This window comes from Pristiophorus japonicus, chromosome 16 (assembly GCF_044704955.1).
Source record: "Pristiophorus japonicus isolate sPriJap1 chromosome 16, sPriJap1.hap1, whole genome shotgun sequence".
Taxonomy (NCBI): domain Eukaryota; kingdom Metazoa; phylum Chordata; class Chondrichthyes; family Pristiophoridae; genus Pristiophorus; species Pristiophorus japonicus.
In genome coordinates this window covers 51,829,504-51,849,887 of record NC_091992.1, presented here as the reverse complement: position 1 = coordinate 51,849,887, position 20,384 = coordinate 51,829,504, and the positions used below count along the sequence as shown (strand labels likewise).

Genomic DNA, 20,384 nt, shown 5'->3' with positions numbered 1-20,384 from the left:
TTCACGGCAAACGAGCCAAAGGTGGGCAGCGGAACCGTTACAAGGACACCCTCAAAGCCTCCCTGATAAAGTGCAGCATCCCCACTGACACCTGGGAGTCCCTGGCCAAAGACCATCCTAAGTGGAGGAAGTGCATCCGGGAGGGCGCTGAGCACCTCGAGTCTCATCGCCGAGAGCATGCAGAAATCAAGTGCAGGCAGCGGAAGGAGCGTGCGGCAAATCTGTCCCTCAACGACTATCTGTCCCATCTGTGACAAAAAAGAGACTGTGGTTCTCATATTGGACTGTTCAGCCACCTAAGAACTCATGTTAAGAGTGGAAGCAAGTCTTCCTCGATTCCGAGGGACTGCCTATGATGATGATGATATACCATGGGAGCAGCAGAGGGTCGTAGTCTGGAGCTGAACTGAGGAGAAGAGATGCTGGAAGACAATGGAACAATCAACAGTATCGATGGCAATGGCCAGGCTTAGCAGGACGAGAATTAATGCAACATCAGTCAGAGGATGTAATTTGTGACTTGTACAAATCCTGAAATAGGTGAGGTGGGAGTGAGGTGAGATGTGTTCCAGCACTTTGGCTAGAAAAGACAGGTTACAGATAGTGGGGTTGTGGGGAATAATAGATGGGCAATAGTGGGTTTCTTGAAGGGTAGTGATAATACTAGTCCTGACAGAGGTGGGTATAGTGCTGCAAGGTTAATGCAGCGTAATGATGTTTGTAAAAATGAGGCAGAGGAAGTGACGTTGGGTGGTCAGAAGCTGGTATTATAAGAAGTAATATAATATGTCCCAGAGAAATTCTGAAAATATAGCGATATGCTGCACGATATTGCCTTGGGCAGGAGCCTCAACACGGACTTCATAGAATCAGAGAGCACAGGAGGCCAAGCGGCCCATCGTGCCTCTGCCGGCTCTTTGAAAGAGCTGTCCAATTAATAACACTTCCCTACTCTTCCCCAAAGCCCTGCACATTGTTCCTTTTCATGTATATATCCAATTCCCTTTTTAAAGTTACGATTGAATCTGCCTTCACCGTCCTTTCAGGCATCGCGTTCCAGATCACAACAACTCATCGCATTAAAGAATTCTCCTCTCCCCCTGGCTCCTTTGCTAATGATCTTAAATCTGTGACCTCTGGTTACTGACCCTCCTGCCACTGGGAACAGTTTCTCTTTTCAACGGTTTTCCACAAGAGTTTCACAGCCCAGATATCCAGCGAGTTCACTTTAACTGTCTATTGCACATATATGTAGGGGCCGAAATTGCCCTAATTCTCCGGTGAACTCCTGCTCGAATTGATGGGGCGGGGGATAGAGGGAAATTACCCTCTTTTCTTTTGAAAAGTCATCGCAGCGGTGTTTGGGACGGCCGAGGGGCGGAAGCGAGTCGGGAGCGGGGCGGAAGGCAGGCAGCGTGACGTTGATGATGTCAGCGCGAGGCGGACGTGCCACGCTGACTCTTAGCTATGTCCCTCCTCTTCACTTAAAGGGGAGGGACACTGCGAGGCCAACTTGGCATCCACTGGGCCACCAGGGAAAGCCGCCATTGCCGGGCCGACTGCAGAGTCGACCGACAATTAAAATAAAACGGCGGCCGCGGTGGTGCGCCCTCCCCTTTAAGGGTGCACTCGCTGCCCAGCCACTGGCAGCTTCCCGCCGCGCAAAGCTGTCGGGCGCAGCGACAAGTGGTCGATCGATTATTTGAGGGCAATGTTGCTTCCGGGGCGGGCACCAGGCGATGCGCGTTCTAATGGCGTCATTACAGCCGCTCGCACAGGAGCGGGGCTGATACCTTCACCGCCTCAAAAAAATCACAAGGGCAATGTCCTGATCATCAGGGAGTCAGCCACGCCCTGTACCGCCTCGGCAATTTCGGCCCCTTGGACTCATGAAATTGCTAGTTGCTTTCCCTGCTGAGTTTTGCTGGGGAGTAAGTTCTATCAGATTTACATTTGACGAATGTTGCTGCATAATTGAAGAATGATAGATTGCAAGACACACTGGGCTAGAAATCCGATGGCACTCAGAATCGGGCATGCAGGGGGCAGGACACACACCACGGGCGCGTGATATTAGTGCTGCCCCATTATTATCATGACGCTACCCACGCTGCTTATTGGCTGCACGCCTGAGGGTGGCTGAATATCGGGCATCTATTTTTAAAAATTCAGTCATGGGATGTGGGCATCGCTGGCAAGGCCATCTATTGCCCATCCCTAATTCAGAAGGTGGTGGTGAGCCGCCTTCTTGAACTGTTGCAGTCCGTGTGGTGTAGGTGTTCACACAGTGCTGTTAGGGAGGGAGTTCCGGGATTGTGACCCAGCGACAATGAAGGAACGGCGAGATATTTGCAAGTCAGGAGGGTGTGTGAATTGGAGGTGAATGTGGAGGTGGTGGTGTTCAATGTTTCCTCTTAATTTTGGGGGGGTTCCGATCCCACGCAGCCAATAGAGCATGACATTACAGATTGTAGCGGAATACAATTCTGCTTCCCATGGATGGCCAGTTTTGAGTTGCTAGACCTGTTCTGAATCTAACCCATTTAGCACGGCGGTAGTTCCGCACAACACGATGGAGGGTGTCCTCAGTGTGAAGGCAGGACTTCATCTCCACAATGACTGTGCGGAGATCACTGCTACCAATGCTGTCATGGACAGATGCATCTGCGACAGGTAAGATTGGTGAGGACGAGGTCAAATAGGTTTTTCCCTCGTGTTGGTTCTCTCACTATCTGCCGCTGGCCCAGTCTGTAGCTACGTCCTTCAAGGCTCGGGAAGCTCAGCCACTCTTGGTGATGGACATTGAAGTCCCCCACCTAGAGTATATTCTGTGCCCTTGCTACCCTCAGTGCTTCTTCCAATTGGTGTTCAACAGGAAGGAGTACTGAGTAATCAGCTGAGGGAGGGTGGGAGGTGGTAATCAGCAGGAGGTTTCCTTGCCCATGTTTGAGCTGAAGCCATGAGACTTCATGAGGTCCCGGAGTCCATGTTGAGGACTCCCAGGGCCACTCCCTCCCGACTGTATATCACTGTGCCGCCACCTCTGGTGAGTCTGTCCTGCCGGTGGGACAGGACATACCCAGGGATGGTGATGGAGGAGTCTGGGACATTGATTGAAAGGTATGACTATGTCAGGCTGTTGCTTGGCTAGTCTGTGGGACAGCTCTCCCAATTTTGGCACAAGCCCCCAGATGTTAGTGAGGACGATTTTGCACGGTTGACTGGGCTGGGTATGCCTGTGTCGTATCATGTCCGAAGCCGGTGCCTAGGTTAATGCCGGGTGGTCCGTTTGGTTTTATTGTTTTTCATAGCAGTTTGTTACAACTGAGTAGCTTTCTGGGTCCATTTCAGAGCACAGTTAAGAGTCAACGACATTGCTTTGGGTCCGGAGTCACATATAGGCCAGACTGGGTAAGGACCGCTGATTCCTTTCCCTAAAGGGAATTAATGAACTAATTGGGGTTTTCCGACAATTATGGTCACCATTATTTTTTAATCCAGATTTTATTTAATTAACTGAATTTAAATTCCCCAGCTGTCGTGGTGGGATTTGAACTCATGTCTCTGGATGATTAGTCCAGACCTCTGGATTACTAGTCCAGTAACATAACCACTATGCTACCGTACCCCACTTAAAGGCAGCCAGCACCTCGTAAAGGGGAGGTACATTCTGGCTGCAGACAGCAGGGAAACACTTGTGAATGAATGGCTGAAGAAAGCACTGGTTGGGCACAAACATTTTCTGATGCTGCCTTGGGAGACCCTGCTGTAAGCAGTGGACAGAAGAGGGACATCCCCTTCCTTTCCCCCCACCCCCACCCCGGGTGGAGTCAGAAAGCCCTCCAGACATCAAGTCAGGAGAGAATGGCAAGAAGTTGCAGGACTTGAATCATTACACCCAGGACATAGCTGCAACGTTGCAAGAAATGTAATGATCTATGTAGAAAAAGGTGAGAATATTGCTCTCACACTCGCTGCTCACAGCTGCACCACAGACAACCTCATTAATAGCAACACTGACAGGACTCACGATCCCCCTCCCCAAATTCCCTTCGCTCTTCTACAAGCCCTGCAGCACACTTCACAACACCTCCTTCTCTTCATACTCACACACTCACAACCCTCACCCACATCTCACACACTGACCATCAGCTATTCTGCCCCAACAGCCACAATCTCCAAACAGCTCACAGGACTCTCACTAACACACATCCTCCTCTCTTGCAGGAGGTGGCGGCGTGGAACTCAGGACAGCAGTTTGGCACCGGAGAAGGGTTGCACCCTCAACCCCCCTCAAAGAAAGCGCCCTGGCCAACATGGACAGGGGCCGAGTTGAGGCTGTGGCTATGCTTGAGGAGACAACAACAATTTGTATTTATATAGCGCCTTTAACGTACTAACACGTCCCAAGGTGCCTCACAGGAGGGTTGTCAAACAAAATTTTACACCAAGTGATGTAAGGGTATATTAGGACTGGTGACCAAAAGCTTGGTCAAAGAGGTAGGTTTTAAGGAGCGTCTTAAAAGGATGAAAGAGAGATAGAGAGGCGGGAGGTTTAGGCACGGCCGCCAATGGTGGATTCATTAAAATGGATGAGCTTATTTGTATTGCAAAAACGGCCATCATGCTCCACCCTTTGTTTTGGATTGATTCCCTTGGAGGATGAGCCACACCCTGAAGTTTCACATGAATGTGTATCATCCTAAGGTCTCACTGACTTTGCAAATTGTAACTCGATCCACTTTGACATCCTGAAACGACAGAGGACAGAGCTCCCCAGAAGACAGCAAGGCCCAGCCGAAGTGCCTTATCTCAGCACATGCATCATTCCCCCCCCCCCACCACCATAGATGGGGCGGCATTCTGTACGGATTGTTAACAGGTTTATTGGGTATGAATTGAGTAGTGACAGTGTTGTGACTTTTGGATATCATCCGCTACAATGATGTCGCTTGTAGGGGGTTAGAAGAAAGCGATCTGTCTTCCCTGTGTTCCCTCTCTCCCCTTCAATTCCCCCCCCCCACTCCATGTCTCTCCCCCCCCCACCCGTGTCTCTCTCTACCCCCACCCCCCCAGCCTCTCCCTCTTTCTCCCCCCCAGCCTCTTTCTCTCTCCCCCCACAGCCTCTCTCTCTCTCCCTCCCCCCCACTCATGTCTCTCCACCCCTCCCACCGTGTCTCTCCCCCCCACCCATGTCTCTCTCTCTCTCCCCCCACCCCTTCCCAGCCTCTCTCTCTCTCTCTCTCTCCCCCCCCCCAGCCTCTCTCTCGCTCTCGGCCCGCCGCCCGCCGGGGGTAAGAGAGTCACAGCCTCAGGTCCTGCTTCTCACACTACTCGTCAGACTATTGATGGAGATGTTGATCAGCGACGATGTGAATGCAGTGCACGTTGCAATGCGTGTACTCACAGAGTTCACCCAAGAGGTGAAAGACACCCAGATCCCGATTGTGGCTCCTGTCATTTTGCCAGAAATGTACAAGATTTTTACAATGATTCGGGCCGGGGGCGGGGGGGTGCGGGCGGGGGAGGGCGTGACGCCTGTCGATCAAAAAAGTGCAGTACAAATAGTTACATCGAATTAAAATTGGGGATGCTCAAGAAGCCAGATTTGGAGGAGCGCAGATATTTTGAAGGGGTGTAGGGCTTTAGGATGTTACAGAGATACGGAGGGGTGAGGCCAGAGAGAGATTTAAAAACAAGCATTAGAATTTTAAAATTGAGATGTTGCTTAACTGGCAGCCAACGTTGGCAGTAATGCCAACCCCACATAAATCATGAGGCTAACTCTTAAAAAGGAAAGTGGAGTTGAGGCCAAGATCAGATCAGCCATGATCTCATTGAATGGCGGAGCAGGCTTGAGGGGCCTGATGGCCGACTCCTGCTCCTATTTCTTATGTTTTTAAAATTATGAGATTTGGTGCGAAATCATGAGTTGCTTTTTTTTGGTTTATAAACCTCATTAGAAACATAGAAACATAGAAGCATAGAAAATAGGTGCAGGAGTAGGCCATTCGGTCCTTCTAGCCTGCACCGCCATTCAATGAGTTCATGGCTGAACATGCAACTTCAGTACCCCATTCCTGCTTTCTCACCATACCCCTTGATTCCCCTAGTAGTAAGGACTTCATCTAACTCCTTTTTGAATATATTTAGTGAATTGGCCTCAACAACTTTCTGTGGTAGAGAATTCCACAGGTTCACCACTCTCTGGGTGAAGAAATTCCTCCTCATCTCAGTCCTAAATGGCTTCCCCCTTATCCTTAGACTGTATCCCCTGGTTCTGGACTTCCCCAACATTGGGAACATTCTTCCTTCATCTAACCTGTCTAACCCCGTCAGAATTTTAAACGTTTCTATGAGGTCCCCTCTCATTCTTCTGAACTCCAGTGAATACAAGCCCAGTTGATCCAGTCTTTCTTGATAGGTCAGTCCCGCCATCCCAGGAATCAGTCTGGTGAACCTTCGCTGCACTCCCTCAATAGCAAGAATGTCCTTCCTCAGGTTAGGAGACCAAAACTGTACACAATACTCCAGGTGTGGCTTCACCAAGGCCCTGTACAACTGTAGCAACACCTCCCTGCCCCTGTACTCAAATCCCCTCGCTATGAAGGCCAACATGCCATTTGCTTTCTTAACCGCCTGCTGTACCTGCATGCCAACCTTCAATGACTGATGTACCATGACACCCAGGTCTCTTTGCACCTCCCCTTTTCCTAATCTGTCACCATTCAGATGATAGTCTGTCTCTCTGTTTTTACCACCAAAGTGGATAACCTCACATTTATCCACATTATACTTCATCTGCCATGCATTTGCCCACTCACCTAACCTATCCAAGTCACTCTGCAGCCTCATAGCATCCTCCTCGCAGCTCACACTGCCACCCAACTTAGTGTCATCTGCAAATTTGGAGATACTACATTTAATCCCCTCGTCTAAATCATTAATGTACAATGTAAACAGCTGGGGCCCCAGCACAGAACCTTGCGGTATCCCACTAGTCACTGCCTGCCATTCTGAAAAGTCCCCATTTACTCCTACTCTTTGCTTCCTGTCTGACAATCCATGTCAGCACACTACCCCCAATCCCATGTGCTTTAACTTTGCACATTAATCTCTTGTGTGGGACCTTGTCGAAAGCCTTCTGAAAGTCCAAATATACCACATCAACTGGTTCTCCCTTGTCCACTCTACTGGAAACATCCTCAAAAAATTCCAGAAGATTTGTCAAGCATGATTTCCCTTTCACAAATCCATGCTGACTTGGACCTATCATATTACCTCTTTCCAAATGCACTGCTATGACATCCTTAATAATTGATTCCATCATTTTACCCACTACCGATGTCAGGCTGACCGGTCTATAATTCCCTGTTTTCTCTCTCCCTCCTTTTTTAAAAAGTGGGGTTACATTGGCTACCCTCCACTCCATAGGAACTGATCTAGAGTCAATGGAATGTTGGAAAATGACTGTCAATGCATCCACTATTTCCAAGGCCACCTCCTTAAGTACTCTGGGATGCAGTCCATCAGGCCCTGGGGATTTATCGGCCTTCAATCCCATCAATTTCCCCAACACAATTTCCCGACTAATAAGGATTTCCCTCAGTTCCTCCTCCTTACTAGACCCTCCGACCCCTTTTATATCCGGAAGGTTGTTTGTGTCCTCCTCAGTGAATACCGAACCAAAGTACTTGTTCAATTGGTCCGCCATTTCTTTGTTCCCGTTATGACTTCCCCTGATTCTGACTGCAGGGGACCTACGTTTGTCTTTACTAACCTTTTTCTCTTTACATATCTATAGAAACTTTTGCAATCCGTTTTAATGTTCCCTGCAAGCTTCTTCTCGTACTCCATTTTCCCTGCCCTAATCAAATCCTTTGTCCTCCTCTGCTTGGTTCTAAATTTCTCCCAGTCCCCGGGTTCGCTGCTATTTCTGGCCAATTTGTATGCCACTTCCTTGGCTTTAATGCTATCCCTGATTTCCCTTGATAGCCACAGTTGAGCCACCTTCCCTTTATTTTTACGCCAGACAGGAATGTACAATTGTTGTAGTTCATCCATGCGGTCTCTAAATGTCTGCCATTGCCCATCCACAGTCAACCCCTTCAGTATCATTCGCCAATCTATCCTAGCCAATTCACGCCTCAAACCTTCAAAGTTACCCTTCTTTAAGTTCTGGACCATGGTCTCTGAATTAACTGTTTCATTCTCCATCCTAATGCAGAATTCCACCATATTATGGTCACTCTTCCCCAAGGGGCCTCACACAACGAGATTGCTAATTAATCCTCTCTCATTACACAACACCCAGTCTAAGATGGCCTCCCCCCTAGTTGGTTCCTCGACATATTGGTCTAAAAAACCATCCCTTATGCACTCCAGGAAATCCTCCTCCACCGTATTGCTTCCAGTTTGGTTAACCCAATCTATGTGCATATTAAAGTCACCCATTATAACTGCTGCACCTTTATTGCACGCACCCCTAATTTCATGTTTGATGCCCTCCCCAACATCACTACTACTGTTTGGAGGTCTGTACACAACTCCCACTCACGTTTTTTGCCCTTTGGTATTCTGCAGCTCTACCCATATAGATTCCACATCATCCAAGCTAATGTCCTTCTGAACTATTGCATTAATTTGCTCCTTAACCAGCAATGCTACCCCACCTCCTTTTCCTTTTATTCTATCTTTCCTGAATGTTGAATACCCCTGGATGTTGAGTTCCCAGCCCTGATCATCCTGGAGCCACGTCTCCGTAATCCCAACCATATTTGTTAACATCTATTTGCACAGTTAATTCATCCACCTTATTGCGGATACTCCTTGCATTAAGACACAAAGCCTTCAGGCTTGTTTTTTTAACACCCTTTGTCCTTTTAGAATTTTGCTGTACAGTGGCCCTTTTTGTTCTTTGCCTTGGGTTTCTCCGCCCTCTACTTTTCCTCCTCTCCTTTCTGTCTTTTGCTTTTGCCTCCTTTTTGTTTCCCTCTGTCTCCCTGCATTGGTTCCCATCCCCCTGCCATATTAGTTTAAATCCTCCCCAACAGCACTAGCAAACACTCCCCCTAGGACATTGGTTCCGGTCCTGCCCAGGTGCAGACCGTCCGGTTTGTATTGGTCCCACCTCCCCCAGAACCGGTTCCAATGCCCCAGGAATTTGAATCCCTCCCTGCTGCACCACTGCTCAAGCCACGTATTCATCTGCGCTATCCTGCGATTCCTACTCTGACTATCACGTGGCACTGGTAGCAATCCCAAGATTACTACTTTTGAGGTTCTACTTTTTAATTTAGCTCCTAGCTCCTTAAATTCATTTCGTAGGATCTCATCCCTTTTTTTACCTATGTCGTTGGTACCAATGTGCACCACGACAACTGGGTGTTCTCCCTCCCTTTTTAGAATGTCCTGCACCCGCTCCGAGACATCCTTGACCCTTGCACCAGGGAGGCAACATACCATCCTGGAGTCTCGGTTGCGGCCGCAGAAACGCCTATCTATTACCCTCACCATTGAATCCCCAATCACTATTGCTCTCCCACTCTTTTTCCTGCCCTCCTGTGCAGCAGAGCCAGCCATGGTGCCATGAACTTGGCTGCTGCTGCCCTCCCCTGATGAGTCATCCCCCTCAACAGTACCCAAAGCAGTGTATCTGTTTTGCAGGTGACTTTATTTTAATTTCCAGCAAGTCACAGCTCTTTACAAAATCTATATTACTGCATCTGAAAATGCTTTACAAAAAACCTTTTAAAAATCCGAAACATTGTCACCACCCTTCACCTGGGGCCATACAACCAGCGTGCAATGCAATTCCTGCAGCTGCCAACCAAAGGCAGGTTTTGTGGGAAAAAATAATAAACAACCTTCCCATGGAGACAGGAGTTGCAATCGATCACCCTCAGTGAACATTGATGCGAAAAGCTGAAGGGTGACCCTACAGGTTTAGCAACATGCCTGTTGAATACTTCACCACACGACACCTCCCTGCTCTTCCTGGAGTGGGATTTGGCTCGGTGGCTCATTAGAAACACAGGCACCATTTCAGGTGAGACTCTCCACTGTCTGCCGACTCACTGCTCAACCGCTGAGTGTTTCAGGGTATTCTTCCTCCCCCTCTGCTGTTTCCCAACCTGTCGGCGCAGTCCCCAGTTTGAGAACCACTGGTCTCATCCTCTCTCTCTCTCTCTCTGTACCACCATCTCTCCCATTCCTCTCTCTGTACCCCCCCATTTCTCTCTCCCATTCCTCTCTCTCTCCCCCATCTTTCTCTCCCATTCCTCTCACTGTACCTCCAACTCTCTTGCCCGTCACTTTTCCAAATCCCTCTCTCTGTTCTCCCATCTATTCCCTTTCCACCTTGTACCTCTCTGCCTCGACCTCCCATCTCTCTCTCTCTCTGCCTCCATTTGTTTCTCCCTGTCACTCTTCTCCAACCTCGCGTTCTCTCAACCTCCACCTTTCTCCCATTCCTCTCTCTATACCCCATCTCCCTGTCACTCTCCACCATTTCTCATCCCCCTCACCCAACTCGCACCCTCCTCAGATCGCACCCGCTGACTCTGCTGCTTCGTGCACACGTGAATGGTGCCAAGCAGTGCATTGCGGAAAATGCAGTTCTCATCCCAGCCACATCGGCATAGCTCGGGACCGCGTTATAGCGAGAATGGAACTACATCTCCCAGCCTGCCTAGCGAGCTGGACACCACCGCATCGTGTGTGGCGGAGCGCGCACTACCGGTTTGCCCACATGTTTAACAATATTGCAGACAAAGTTTAAAATCGTGAATTTTCTGAGATGAATTGCAAGATCACGAGGTGGGCTGAATTTTCATTAAAAATCACGTGTCTCGCAATTAAGTTGCAAGAGTTGGCATTACTATGTAGGGTAGCAAGCACTGGGGGGATGGGTGAACGGGACTTGGCGCGAGTTCGGACATGGCCAGCAGAGACGTAGCGCAGTGTTTCTTCAATCTAATCCTTTTTGTCCCTTCTAACGCCACCCTCACCCCACACACATCGCAATGACAAGTTGCAGATACCTTCACCACCCATTTCTCTCTCTGCTCTCCCTTCATACCACAAGCTAACCTTTGTCCCTCCCTAAAGTTTCAGGTGTTAAGAAAGTGGAAGCCATTGTGCCAGTCGAGGAAGAGGAGGCAAGTCTTCAGGAAGAAGCACTGTCCCTCGATCTGACTCTCACACACACCAGCTCAGATACTGGCACCACGCAGGTGTGAGGCGGTATCTACATGTGGTGATTTACTGGGCACAAGTGCGCAGGAGCTAGGGCAGGTGGCCAGGATGGCACTGGTGCCAACTCACCAGAGGGCAAGGTCGCATACTGCTGCAGAGGACTCTGATACAGACTTTGAGCGCCCAGGCTACCAAAGGAGTGACGGGCATCTACCAGGAATAGCTAGATGCATTGGGCAGCCTGTCAGAGAGCCTGTGCCCAATGTCGTGGACCAGCTCCAACTTATCTCAAGACTTTGTGCAGACCATGGTGACCATTCTTTCCAACATGGACCGAGTGGTCAGCTTCATTAACACCACAATGGCACCCACCACGATGGAGCCAGATCGGAGATGCTTGCCTTCGTCTTGCTTGTGGAGGAAGAAAGAATAAAGAACTTGAATTCATAGAGCGCCTTTCACAACCTCAAGTTGTCCCAAAATGTATCACAGCCAATGAAGTAATTTTAAACTGTAGTCACTGTTGTAATGTAGGAAAACAGTTCAGATGGTTTTGACGAAGGGTCATAGACCTGAAAGGTTAACCCTACCTTCTTCTCTCCACAGATGCTGCCTGACCAGCTGAGCGTTTCCAGCATTTTCTGTTTTTATTTCAGATTTCCAGCAGTATTTTGCCTTCTGAGGATCTTGCAATTCTTTTGCTGGGACACAGGCAGCCAGTGGCACTGGCTGAGGATAGGGTTGATGAATGTGCAGGCCTTGTGGGAAACGCAGAGTTGTGGATTAGCTGAATGCGTAGAAGCAGAGAGGCCAGTGAGGAGGGCTTTAGCGAAATCAATCTTCAAGATGATGACGACGTGGGCCTGTAATGCGGTCCGTAACCTAGGTAGTGCTGAGGTGCTTCAGGTGCTGGCACCTGGTATTATGGGGCACGGGGGTCTGAGACCTGCTCCAGGCCCAATGCACACCGTGTCTGGCAATGCGGCCTACAGGCAGCTCGAGCATTGAGAGCCTGCAGGCAGATTGTGTGCAAGGCTAGTTAATGGCCTTTCATATAAATTAGGGAAAGTTCTGTAAGGCCCTTCAATATCATTTTACAGAGCTCCTTAAAGTGGGCTTTTGTCAAAAAATAAATGGCAGCCATTGCCGGCTGCTTATTTTTCACCTTTAATAATGCTTCTTAGCCTGCCGTTAAGCACAAAAGGATTTTAATCTGTGTTTCATCGCCTTAAAGCTATTTCCGTCTGCCACGCTGGCCTCTTGGCCGAGGATATTTTTATACTACGGTGCTTACAAGGCATTACATAAAAACATAAGAAATAGGATCAGGAGTAGAGCACCTGGCCCCTCGAGCTTGCTCCGCCATTCAATAGGATCATGGCTGATCTGATCATGGGCTCAGCTCCACTTCCCTGCCTGCTGCCCATAACCCTTTATTCCCTTATCGCTCAAAAATCTGTCTATCTCCACCTTAAATATATTCAATGACCCAGTCTCCACAGCTCTCTGGGGCAGAGAATTCCACAGATTTACAACCCTCCGAGAGAAAAAATTCCTCCTCATCTCAGTTTTAAATGGGCGGCCCCTTATTCTGAGACTATGTCCCCTAGTTTTAGTTTCCCCTATGAGTGGAAATATCCTCTCGGCATCCATGTTGTCGAGCCCCCTCATTATCTTATATGTTTCAATAAGATCCCCTCTCATTCTTCTGAACTCCAATGTGTATAGGCCCAACCTACTCAACCTATCTTCATAAGTCAACCCTCTCATCTCCGGAATCAACCTAGTGAACCTTTTCCAAACAGCCTCCAATGCAAGTATATCCTTCCTTAAATACAGAGACCAAAACTGTACCCAGTACTCCAGGTGTGGCCTCATCAATACCCTGTACAGTTGTAGCAGGACTTCTCTGCTTTTATACTCTATCCCCCTTGCAATAAAGGTCAACATTCCATTTGCTTTCCTGATTACTTGCTGTTCCTGCATACTAACTTTTTGTGTTCATGCAAAAGGACCCCCAGGTCCCTCTGTACTGCAGCACTTTGCAATTTTTCTCCATTTAAATTATAATTTGCTTTTCTATTTTTTCTGCCAAAGTGGATAACCTCACATTTTCCCACATTTTATACTCCATCTGCCAGATTTTTGCCCACTCTCTCAACCTGTCTGTATCCCTTTGCAGATTGTTTGTGTTCTCCTCACAATTTGCTTTCCCACCCATCTTTGTATCATCAGCAAACTTGGCTACATTACACTCGGTCCCTTCATCCAGGTCATTAATATAGTTTGCAAATAGTTGAGGACCCAGCACCGAGCACCCCACTAGTTACTGTTTGCCAACCGGAAAATGACCCATTTATCCTGACTCTCTGTTTTCTGTTAGTTAGCCAATCCTCTATCCATGCTAATATATTACCCCCAACCCCGTGAACTTTTATCTTGTGCAGTAACCTTTTACGTGGCACATTTTCGAATGCCTTCTTGAAATCCAAATACACCACATCCACTGGTTCCCCCTTATCCACCCTGCTCATTACATCCTCAAAGAACTCCAGCAAATTTGTCAAACATGATTTCCCTTTCAGAAAACCATGATGACTCTGCTTGATTGAATCATGCTTTTCCAATTGCCCTGCTACTGCTTCTTTAATAATGGACTCCAGCATTTTCCCAACGACAGATGTCAGGCTAACTGGTCTATAGTTTCCTGCTTTTTGTCTGCCTCCTTTTTTAAATAGGGGTGTTACATTTGCAGTTTTCCAAACCGCTGGGACTGCCCCAGAATCCAGGGAATTTTGGTAGATTACAACCAATGCATCTACTATGTCTGCAGCCACTTCTTTTAAGACCCTAGGATGCAGGTCAGCAGGTCCAGGGGACTTGTCCACCTTTAGTCCCATTATTTTACTGAGTACTACTTCTTTAGTGATAGTGATTGTATTAAGTTCCTCCCTCCCTATAGCCCCTTGATTGTCCACTATTGGGATGTTTTTAGTGTCTTCTGCTGGAAGACCGATTACAAAATATTCGTTCAACGTCTCTGCCATTTCCCTATTCTCCATTATTAATTCCCCAGTCTCATCCTTTAGGGGACCAACATTTATTTTAGTCACTCTTTTTCTTTTTATGTACCTGTAGAAACTCTTACTATCTGTTTTTATATTTCCTGCTAGTTTACTTTCATAATCTATCTTCCCTCTCGTTATCATTTTTTAGTCGTCTTTGCTGGCTTTTAAAAGTTTCCCAATCCTCTGGTCTCCCACTAGTCTTGGCCACATTGTATGCTCTTGTTTTCAATTTGATACCATCCCTTATTTCCTTATTTAGCCACGGATGGTTATCCCTTCTCTTACAGTCTCTGTTTTTTGCAAGGTTATGGAGGAGGGGGTGAGGAGCGGGCCCAGAGGAGGTTGTGATGAGGAGAGGGTCTAGAGGAGGAGGTGGTGAGGGGGGTGTAGAGGGCCAGGAGGAGGAGGTGGTAAGGGGGGGGTAGGGGGCCAGGAGGAGGAGGAAGTAGTGAGGAGGAGGTGGTGAGAAGGAGGCCCAGAGGAGGAGGTGGTGAGGGGAGGTTAGGAGGCCAGGAGGAGGAGGTGGTGAGGGGGGGCCCAGAGAAGGAGGTGGTGAGGGGAGGTTAGGGGGCCAGGAGGAGGAGGTGGTGAGGGGAGATTAGGGGGCCAGGAGGAGGAGGTGGTGAGGGGTAGGTAGGGAGTCAGGAGGAGGAGGTAGTGAGGAGAGGTTAGAGGGCCAGGAGGAGGAGGTGGTGAGGTTAGAGGGCCAGGAGGAGGAGGTGGTGAGGGGAGATTAGGGGGCCAGGAGGAGGAGGTGGTGAGGGGGGGGGGGGTTAGGGAGTCAGGAGGAGGAGGTAGTGAGGACGAGGTGGTGAGGAGGAGGTGGTGAGGGGAGGTTAGGGGGCCAGGAGGAGGAGGTGGTGAGGAGAGGTTAGGGGGCAAGGAGGAGGACGTGGTGAGGAGGAGGCCCAGAGGAAGTATGCTATCCAGGTAAATTGGCACCTTCTGTGCTGATTTAGGATCCGCCCTTATGCTGTTACCTGTCGCACAGGCAGAGACAATTTGCATCTGGACTTGCCGGAAGACACTTACATGTGGTGACAATGAATCCCCGAGGAAATGGTCAAGGAACTGGGATCAGTCCTGCAGCCACAGCGGCAAACCACATCCAGGTCAGGATGTGTCAGTAGTTGCCAACTTAAGGTAACCTGTGAACTCTGACTCCACAGAGTCCTTCCAAGTCACATCAGACCAATGACAAATTTCCAATCTCCAGCTGCCATATTTATATATTCAACTCCTCCGTTTCCCCACACAACAATACAACCTTGCCCTGCAATATAACTCTCATCAAGAGCCAGGTGACATATCTACCCAATCACTGGTCACTCGGCTAGAGCGGAAAGGCAGGTTACTACAGACAGTTACTTTAGCGCCTGAACCATCCAAGTTACAACAGTCTTCTCCACATGCACCACATAACCTGGTCAAATAAATGGCTGTGGCCATTGCCCAGGGCTTTGCACTGGGACCCACGAATACAGCTTTCTTCCCCAACTACCACACGCTGCCCCATCTCAAGTCAAATGTTGGGGAACCTTGCCATTCCAATTTTACTGGCCCCAACAGTGTGAGTGTAATATAGAGCTCCCCCTAGTGGACTACTGCTCCACCTAGTGGACTACTGTGGTAATGCAACTACATACAATAAAAGGGTCATGTAAGTCACATGATGATAAGTTCCTGTCGAGCCATCTTGCAGTCTGAGTATGTTTGGGATGTCGTAAAGATGATATCACAGTGTGGTGCTGGCATGTTCAATGTGTTAACCCCAGTATTTCACCTTTGTGACTGTGTTCTGTTTCTCAGTGTTTCCTCAATTGGAGGGGTACATGAGGTGGATTGACTGCTCACTATCTCTGGGGACGGAAGTGGTCCAGTACCCTTACGTGCTGGGTCAGTGGATGGCCCTGCAGCCACAAGTGTCATATGTTTGAGGTGGTGGTTGCCTTGTATTGAACCTTCTTTGCATTCCTTCAGGCAACAGTATGTATGAGTATAGGCCCAACCTTGTATAGGTTGGGTCTATACTCACTGGAGTTTAGAAGAATGAGAGGTGATCTGATTGAAATGTATGAGATTATGAGGGGACTTGACAGGGTAGATGCAGAGAGGATGTTTCCCTCGTGGGGGAATCTCGAACTAGGGGGCATAGTTTCAGAATAAGGGGTCGCCCATTTAAAACGGAGATGAGGAGGAATTTCTTCTCTCAGAGGGTCATGAATCTTAGGAATTCTCTACCCCTGAGAGCTGTGGAGGCTGGGTCACTGAATATAGATAGATAGATTCTTGAATGATAAGGGAGTCAAGGGTTATGGGGAGCAGGCAGGGAAGTGGAGTTGATCAGGATCAGATCAGCCATGATCTTATTGAATGGCGGAGCAGGCGCGAGGGGCCAAATGGCCTACTCCTGCTCCTATTTCTTATGTTCTCATGTTTAAGGTGGCGAGCTGTTACGGATGTGGCATCATCCTGAGAGATATCGCCTTCACCCATGCCAGCTCCTGCCATCCTGCTGCTGCTGGGCACTCCCTCAGCATACCCAGACACCTGTGTGGGCAGACCTGTGGGCAGCAATGAGGTGGTTCAAGTCCTGAGTGAGCTAGTTCCCCAACATGCTGAATCTTGACGAGGAATCAGGCTCAAATTCTCCAATCAGAGCATTTATGATGTCAGTTAAGCTTAAGCCAAGAACCTCAACCAAGAGGCTTCTTGTTACTACGTGAAGTATTCATTTGAATGTCCAAAGTACGTTTGTAGGTAGGGCCTGAGAGATCTCAAACCCTGGGCTCAGCAGCTGAGAAATGTGCAAGCCATGGCAACAAGTCCCTGCATTTGTGTTCTGTGCTTCCTGCGGAAACTCAGTATTGATCCCCCTCCCAGGAAGGATAGACATGTTTGACTCTGTAGGGGGGTGCATGAAGTGTTCAGATTGGGACTGGTCAATGGGCAACGGACAAAAAGAGGATGTTGCACAATATTAATAACTCTCTTGAAACATGGAAAGTCAGTGCAGTTCAGCCTTGATGCTCAATGCTTGTCTGCGTGTGAGGGGTGAATGAGTGACTGATCTGTGTCTCAATTCCTGAAACGGGCAGAGCTCTGTGGTCAGACTCATAGAATTACCCTTTATAAATGCAGGTCCAAAAACTTCAGTTAAATAAAAACAACTCTGTCTATGTGAACACAACCTACCGTGAGGGGTAGGCTACAGCTGTCCAGTGGAACATGGCCCAAATTACTGCCGGTGATGGGTGGTCTCCTGCTATCTAGTGGAACATGGCCCACAAGACCACCAGTGAAGGGTGGTCTCCTGCTATCTAGTGGAACATGGCCCACAAGACCACCAGTGAAGGGTGGTCTCCTGCTATCGAGTGGAACATGGCCCACAAGACATCCAGTGAAGGGTGGTCTCCTGCTATCTAGTGGAACATGGCCCACAAGACCACCAGTGAAGGGTGGTCTCCTGCTATCTAGTGGAACACAGCCCATAATACTGCCAGTGAGGGAGGTATCCAACTGCCCAGTGAAGCTCGGCACGGTAATGCCACCAGTGAGACATGCTGGAGTTTTTGTTAGTTTTATGTTTGACCTTCTTGCACAGTTGAAGACTTTCCTCACTCAGGACAGGGGCTCCAGCCCACATTCCGGTCTATATTAACACAGACAGGTGATGAGAGGATCAGATATGATGCCAGCTCTCTCGCTCTCAAAAAGGTAAATTTTATGAATTTGTGCTTCCAACGGGAAGCTTCACCCATCAGGAGCGCACATCGGAAATTTGTAAATCGCCCTTTGCCTGGTGTTTCTGGGATGAACCCCCCCACCCTGTTACCGGCACCTGTCTGTACCAGAGAGAGCGGGCAGCATATCTGATCCTCTCATCACCTGGCCTCATCCCATCCCTGGATGCCAAGGGCATCTTTTTACCACAGGCCTTCGGGGGCAAAGTGGCCACTGAGCAGCTGTGTGGAGTTACCATTACCATCCAGGTTTGAATTACAAGGCAAATACTTAATGCTATGAAGTCACTATTTATTTATTAAAAATATCCTTACCAGGTTTGGGGATAAGTCCTTGGAAAGGCCTGTAAAATGAAAAAACATAAAGTTTGAGAAGATTGCAATACTGTGCATCAGAATGCGGTGTTAAGGGCATGTGACATTCCCCAATGTACAGTATTGGCCATTAATAGGGGCAGCATCTAGAAAACAGCCTTAAAACAGTAAAGAACACAGCTACATGTAAAACCCTTGCACACTTGTAGTTCCTCTGCAGCATTTATAATTTGTGTGTGTATGGACCAGGTGCCCTTTCACCTGGGTTTGAGCCAGGCCCCATCAATGGGATGAAAGCCTCCTCTCCTTGCTGACCATGTTCACAGTAGGTGTGGGCCCACAGCCCGAAACTGGTAATAATCAGCAACCATGTTCAAGAGGTCATAGCATTATCAGGGTCTAAGGCACAATGTTAGGGCCCAGCAATTTGATTTTCAGGATGAGCATCAGCACAGGTGGGTAAATGCAGCAAGATGACTTGAACTCTTTGGTCCAGAATGATGCATCATGGGTTTGTATACATAATCCTCCGGCTGGTGAATTCCCAATGTTGATCCTGTTAATGTGCCCATTACCGTTTGTCTCCCCACGCAGGAGACCATGGGGTGATTTGATGGAGGTGCTCAAAATTGTGAAACGATGGGACAGAGTAGATAGAAACAGAGGCCCCAAGTTTCGTGCTGCGGCGAAAACGGCGCACCTCCGAGCTGGGCGCCTGTTTTCCGCGCCGAAAACTGCGCCTAAAAAAAAGTCCGATATTCTCGAGCTCCTTGGAGCTCGCTGTCTGCTTGGCGCGGCGCGCTCATCGCAGCAGGGGGCGGAGCCTAACACTCGCGCCGATTTTCTAAGTAGCAGGGGGCGGGTACAATTTAAATTAGCCTTCGTGGTGCCGGCAACCCTGCGCATGCGCGTTGGAGCGTGCGCGCAGTCTCACACAAACATTGGCACTCGGCCATTTTTAAAAATACTGCAGAAAAAGTGAAGATTTGTTTCTTGGACCCCTGCAAAGACTTGTAATTTTAATTTTTTTTGATATTTCTGTGTGTGAGGGAGTGCTTTTAGCAGCACTGCTGAATAAATCACCTGCTGAAATCAGTGAGTTCAGCTTTTCACTGCTAAACTTGCAGAACCGGTGCTGCATTGGTACATGCAAATTAAGGACTGTGTGTTTGGAGAAATAAGAGTGCCAATTCAACTTTGCAATAATACGTGGTGTTGACAATGCAGCACCCATTCTGCAAATTTAAATATAAAACTGTCGATGTGGCTGCCTCTCCCTGTCCAAATGGCCTCAGTCCCCCTCACAGCTCGAAGGCTGCTGCTGTATCTTCGGCTGCCGGCCAGCCACTGACGCCGCTGATATCCTATGGCCGAATGGCCTCACGTCTGTCCGCTGCTGATTCTTTGGCTGCCGGCCAGCCACTGACGCTGCCCCTAAAGCGTGGCCGAATGGCCTCAAGAACCTTAATGAGCTGCGTGTGTCCTGCGTTGATTCTTCGGCTGCCGGCCAGCCACTGACGCCGCTGATATCTCATGGCCGAATGGCCTCGGGTCCGTCCGGTGCTGATTCTTCGCGGCCAGCCACGAAGAGAATGAAGGCCTGCCTCAAGCACTGCAGCTCAGCTCGAAGCTTGCTGCCGCTACCGTCGAGACACTGACGCCACACCGCTGCCTGTCTCCAACATGAAAGGCCTGCCTGAAGCACTTTCACACAGATAGGAACATGGTTTATTTAATCTTTTCTTTGCTTATAAATTTTTATTCAGGTTGGATTTATTTGTATAATATTTGTATAAGTATAACTAAGGATTGATTGTAGAATTTAATGACTTCCCTTCCCCCCCTCCCCCCCCCCCCCCCCCCACCATTCCCTACGCCTAATTTGTAACCTACGCCTGATTTTCTAAAGTGTAGACAAGGTTTTTTCGAGCGTACAAAAATCTTCATTTACTCCATTCTAAGTTAGTTTGGAGTAAGTTTTCACTCACGAAACTTTGAAATCAGGCGTAAGTGGCCGGACACGCCCTCTTTTGAAAAAAAAATTCTGTTCCAAAGTGAAACT

General features: G+C 48.6%; 1 protein-coding gene across 14 annotated transcripts in view; it reads right to left on the bottom strand.

The window, feature by feature from the left end:
* The window catches only part of gtf2ird1 (GTF2I repeat domain containing 1), a 278,277-nt gene that overhangs the window by 63,857 nt on the left and 194,036 nt on the right, over positions 1-20,384 (bottom strand). For 13 of the 14 annotated variants that reach the window (XM_070857306.1, XM_070857298.1, XM_070857299.1 and 10 more), the window contains 2 exons: positions 18,323-18,351; positions 11,787-11,954 (listed from right to left, as the gene is read on the bottom strand). In XM_070857306.1, the coding sequence (XP_070713407.1) occupies positions 11,787-11,954; positions 18,323-18,351 (197 nt within the window). The remainder of the gene's footprint in view (positions 1-11,786; positions 11,955-18,322; positions 18,352-20,384) is intronic. The other variant, XM_070857311.1, reaches the window with a different exon arrangement.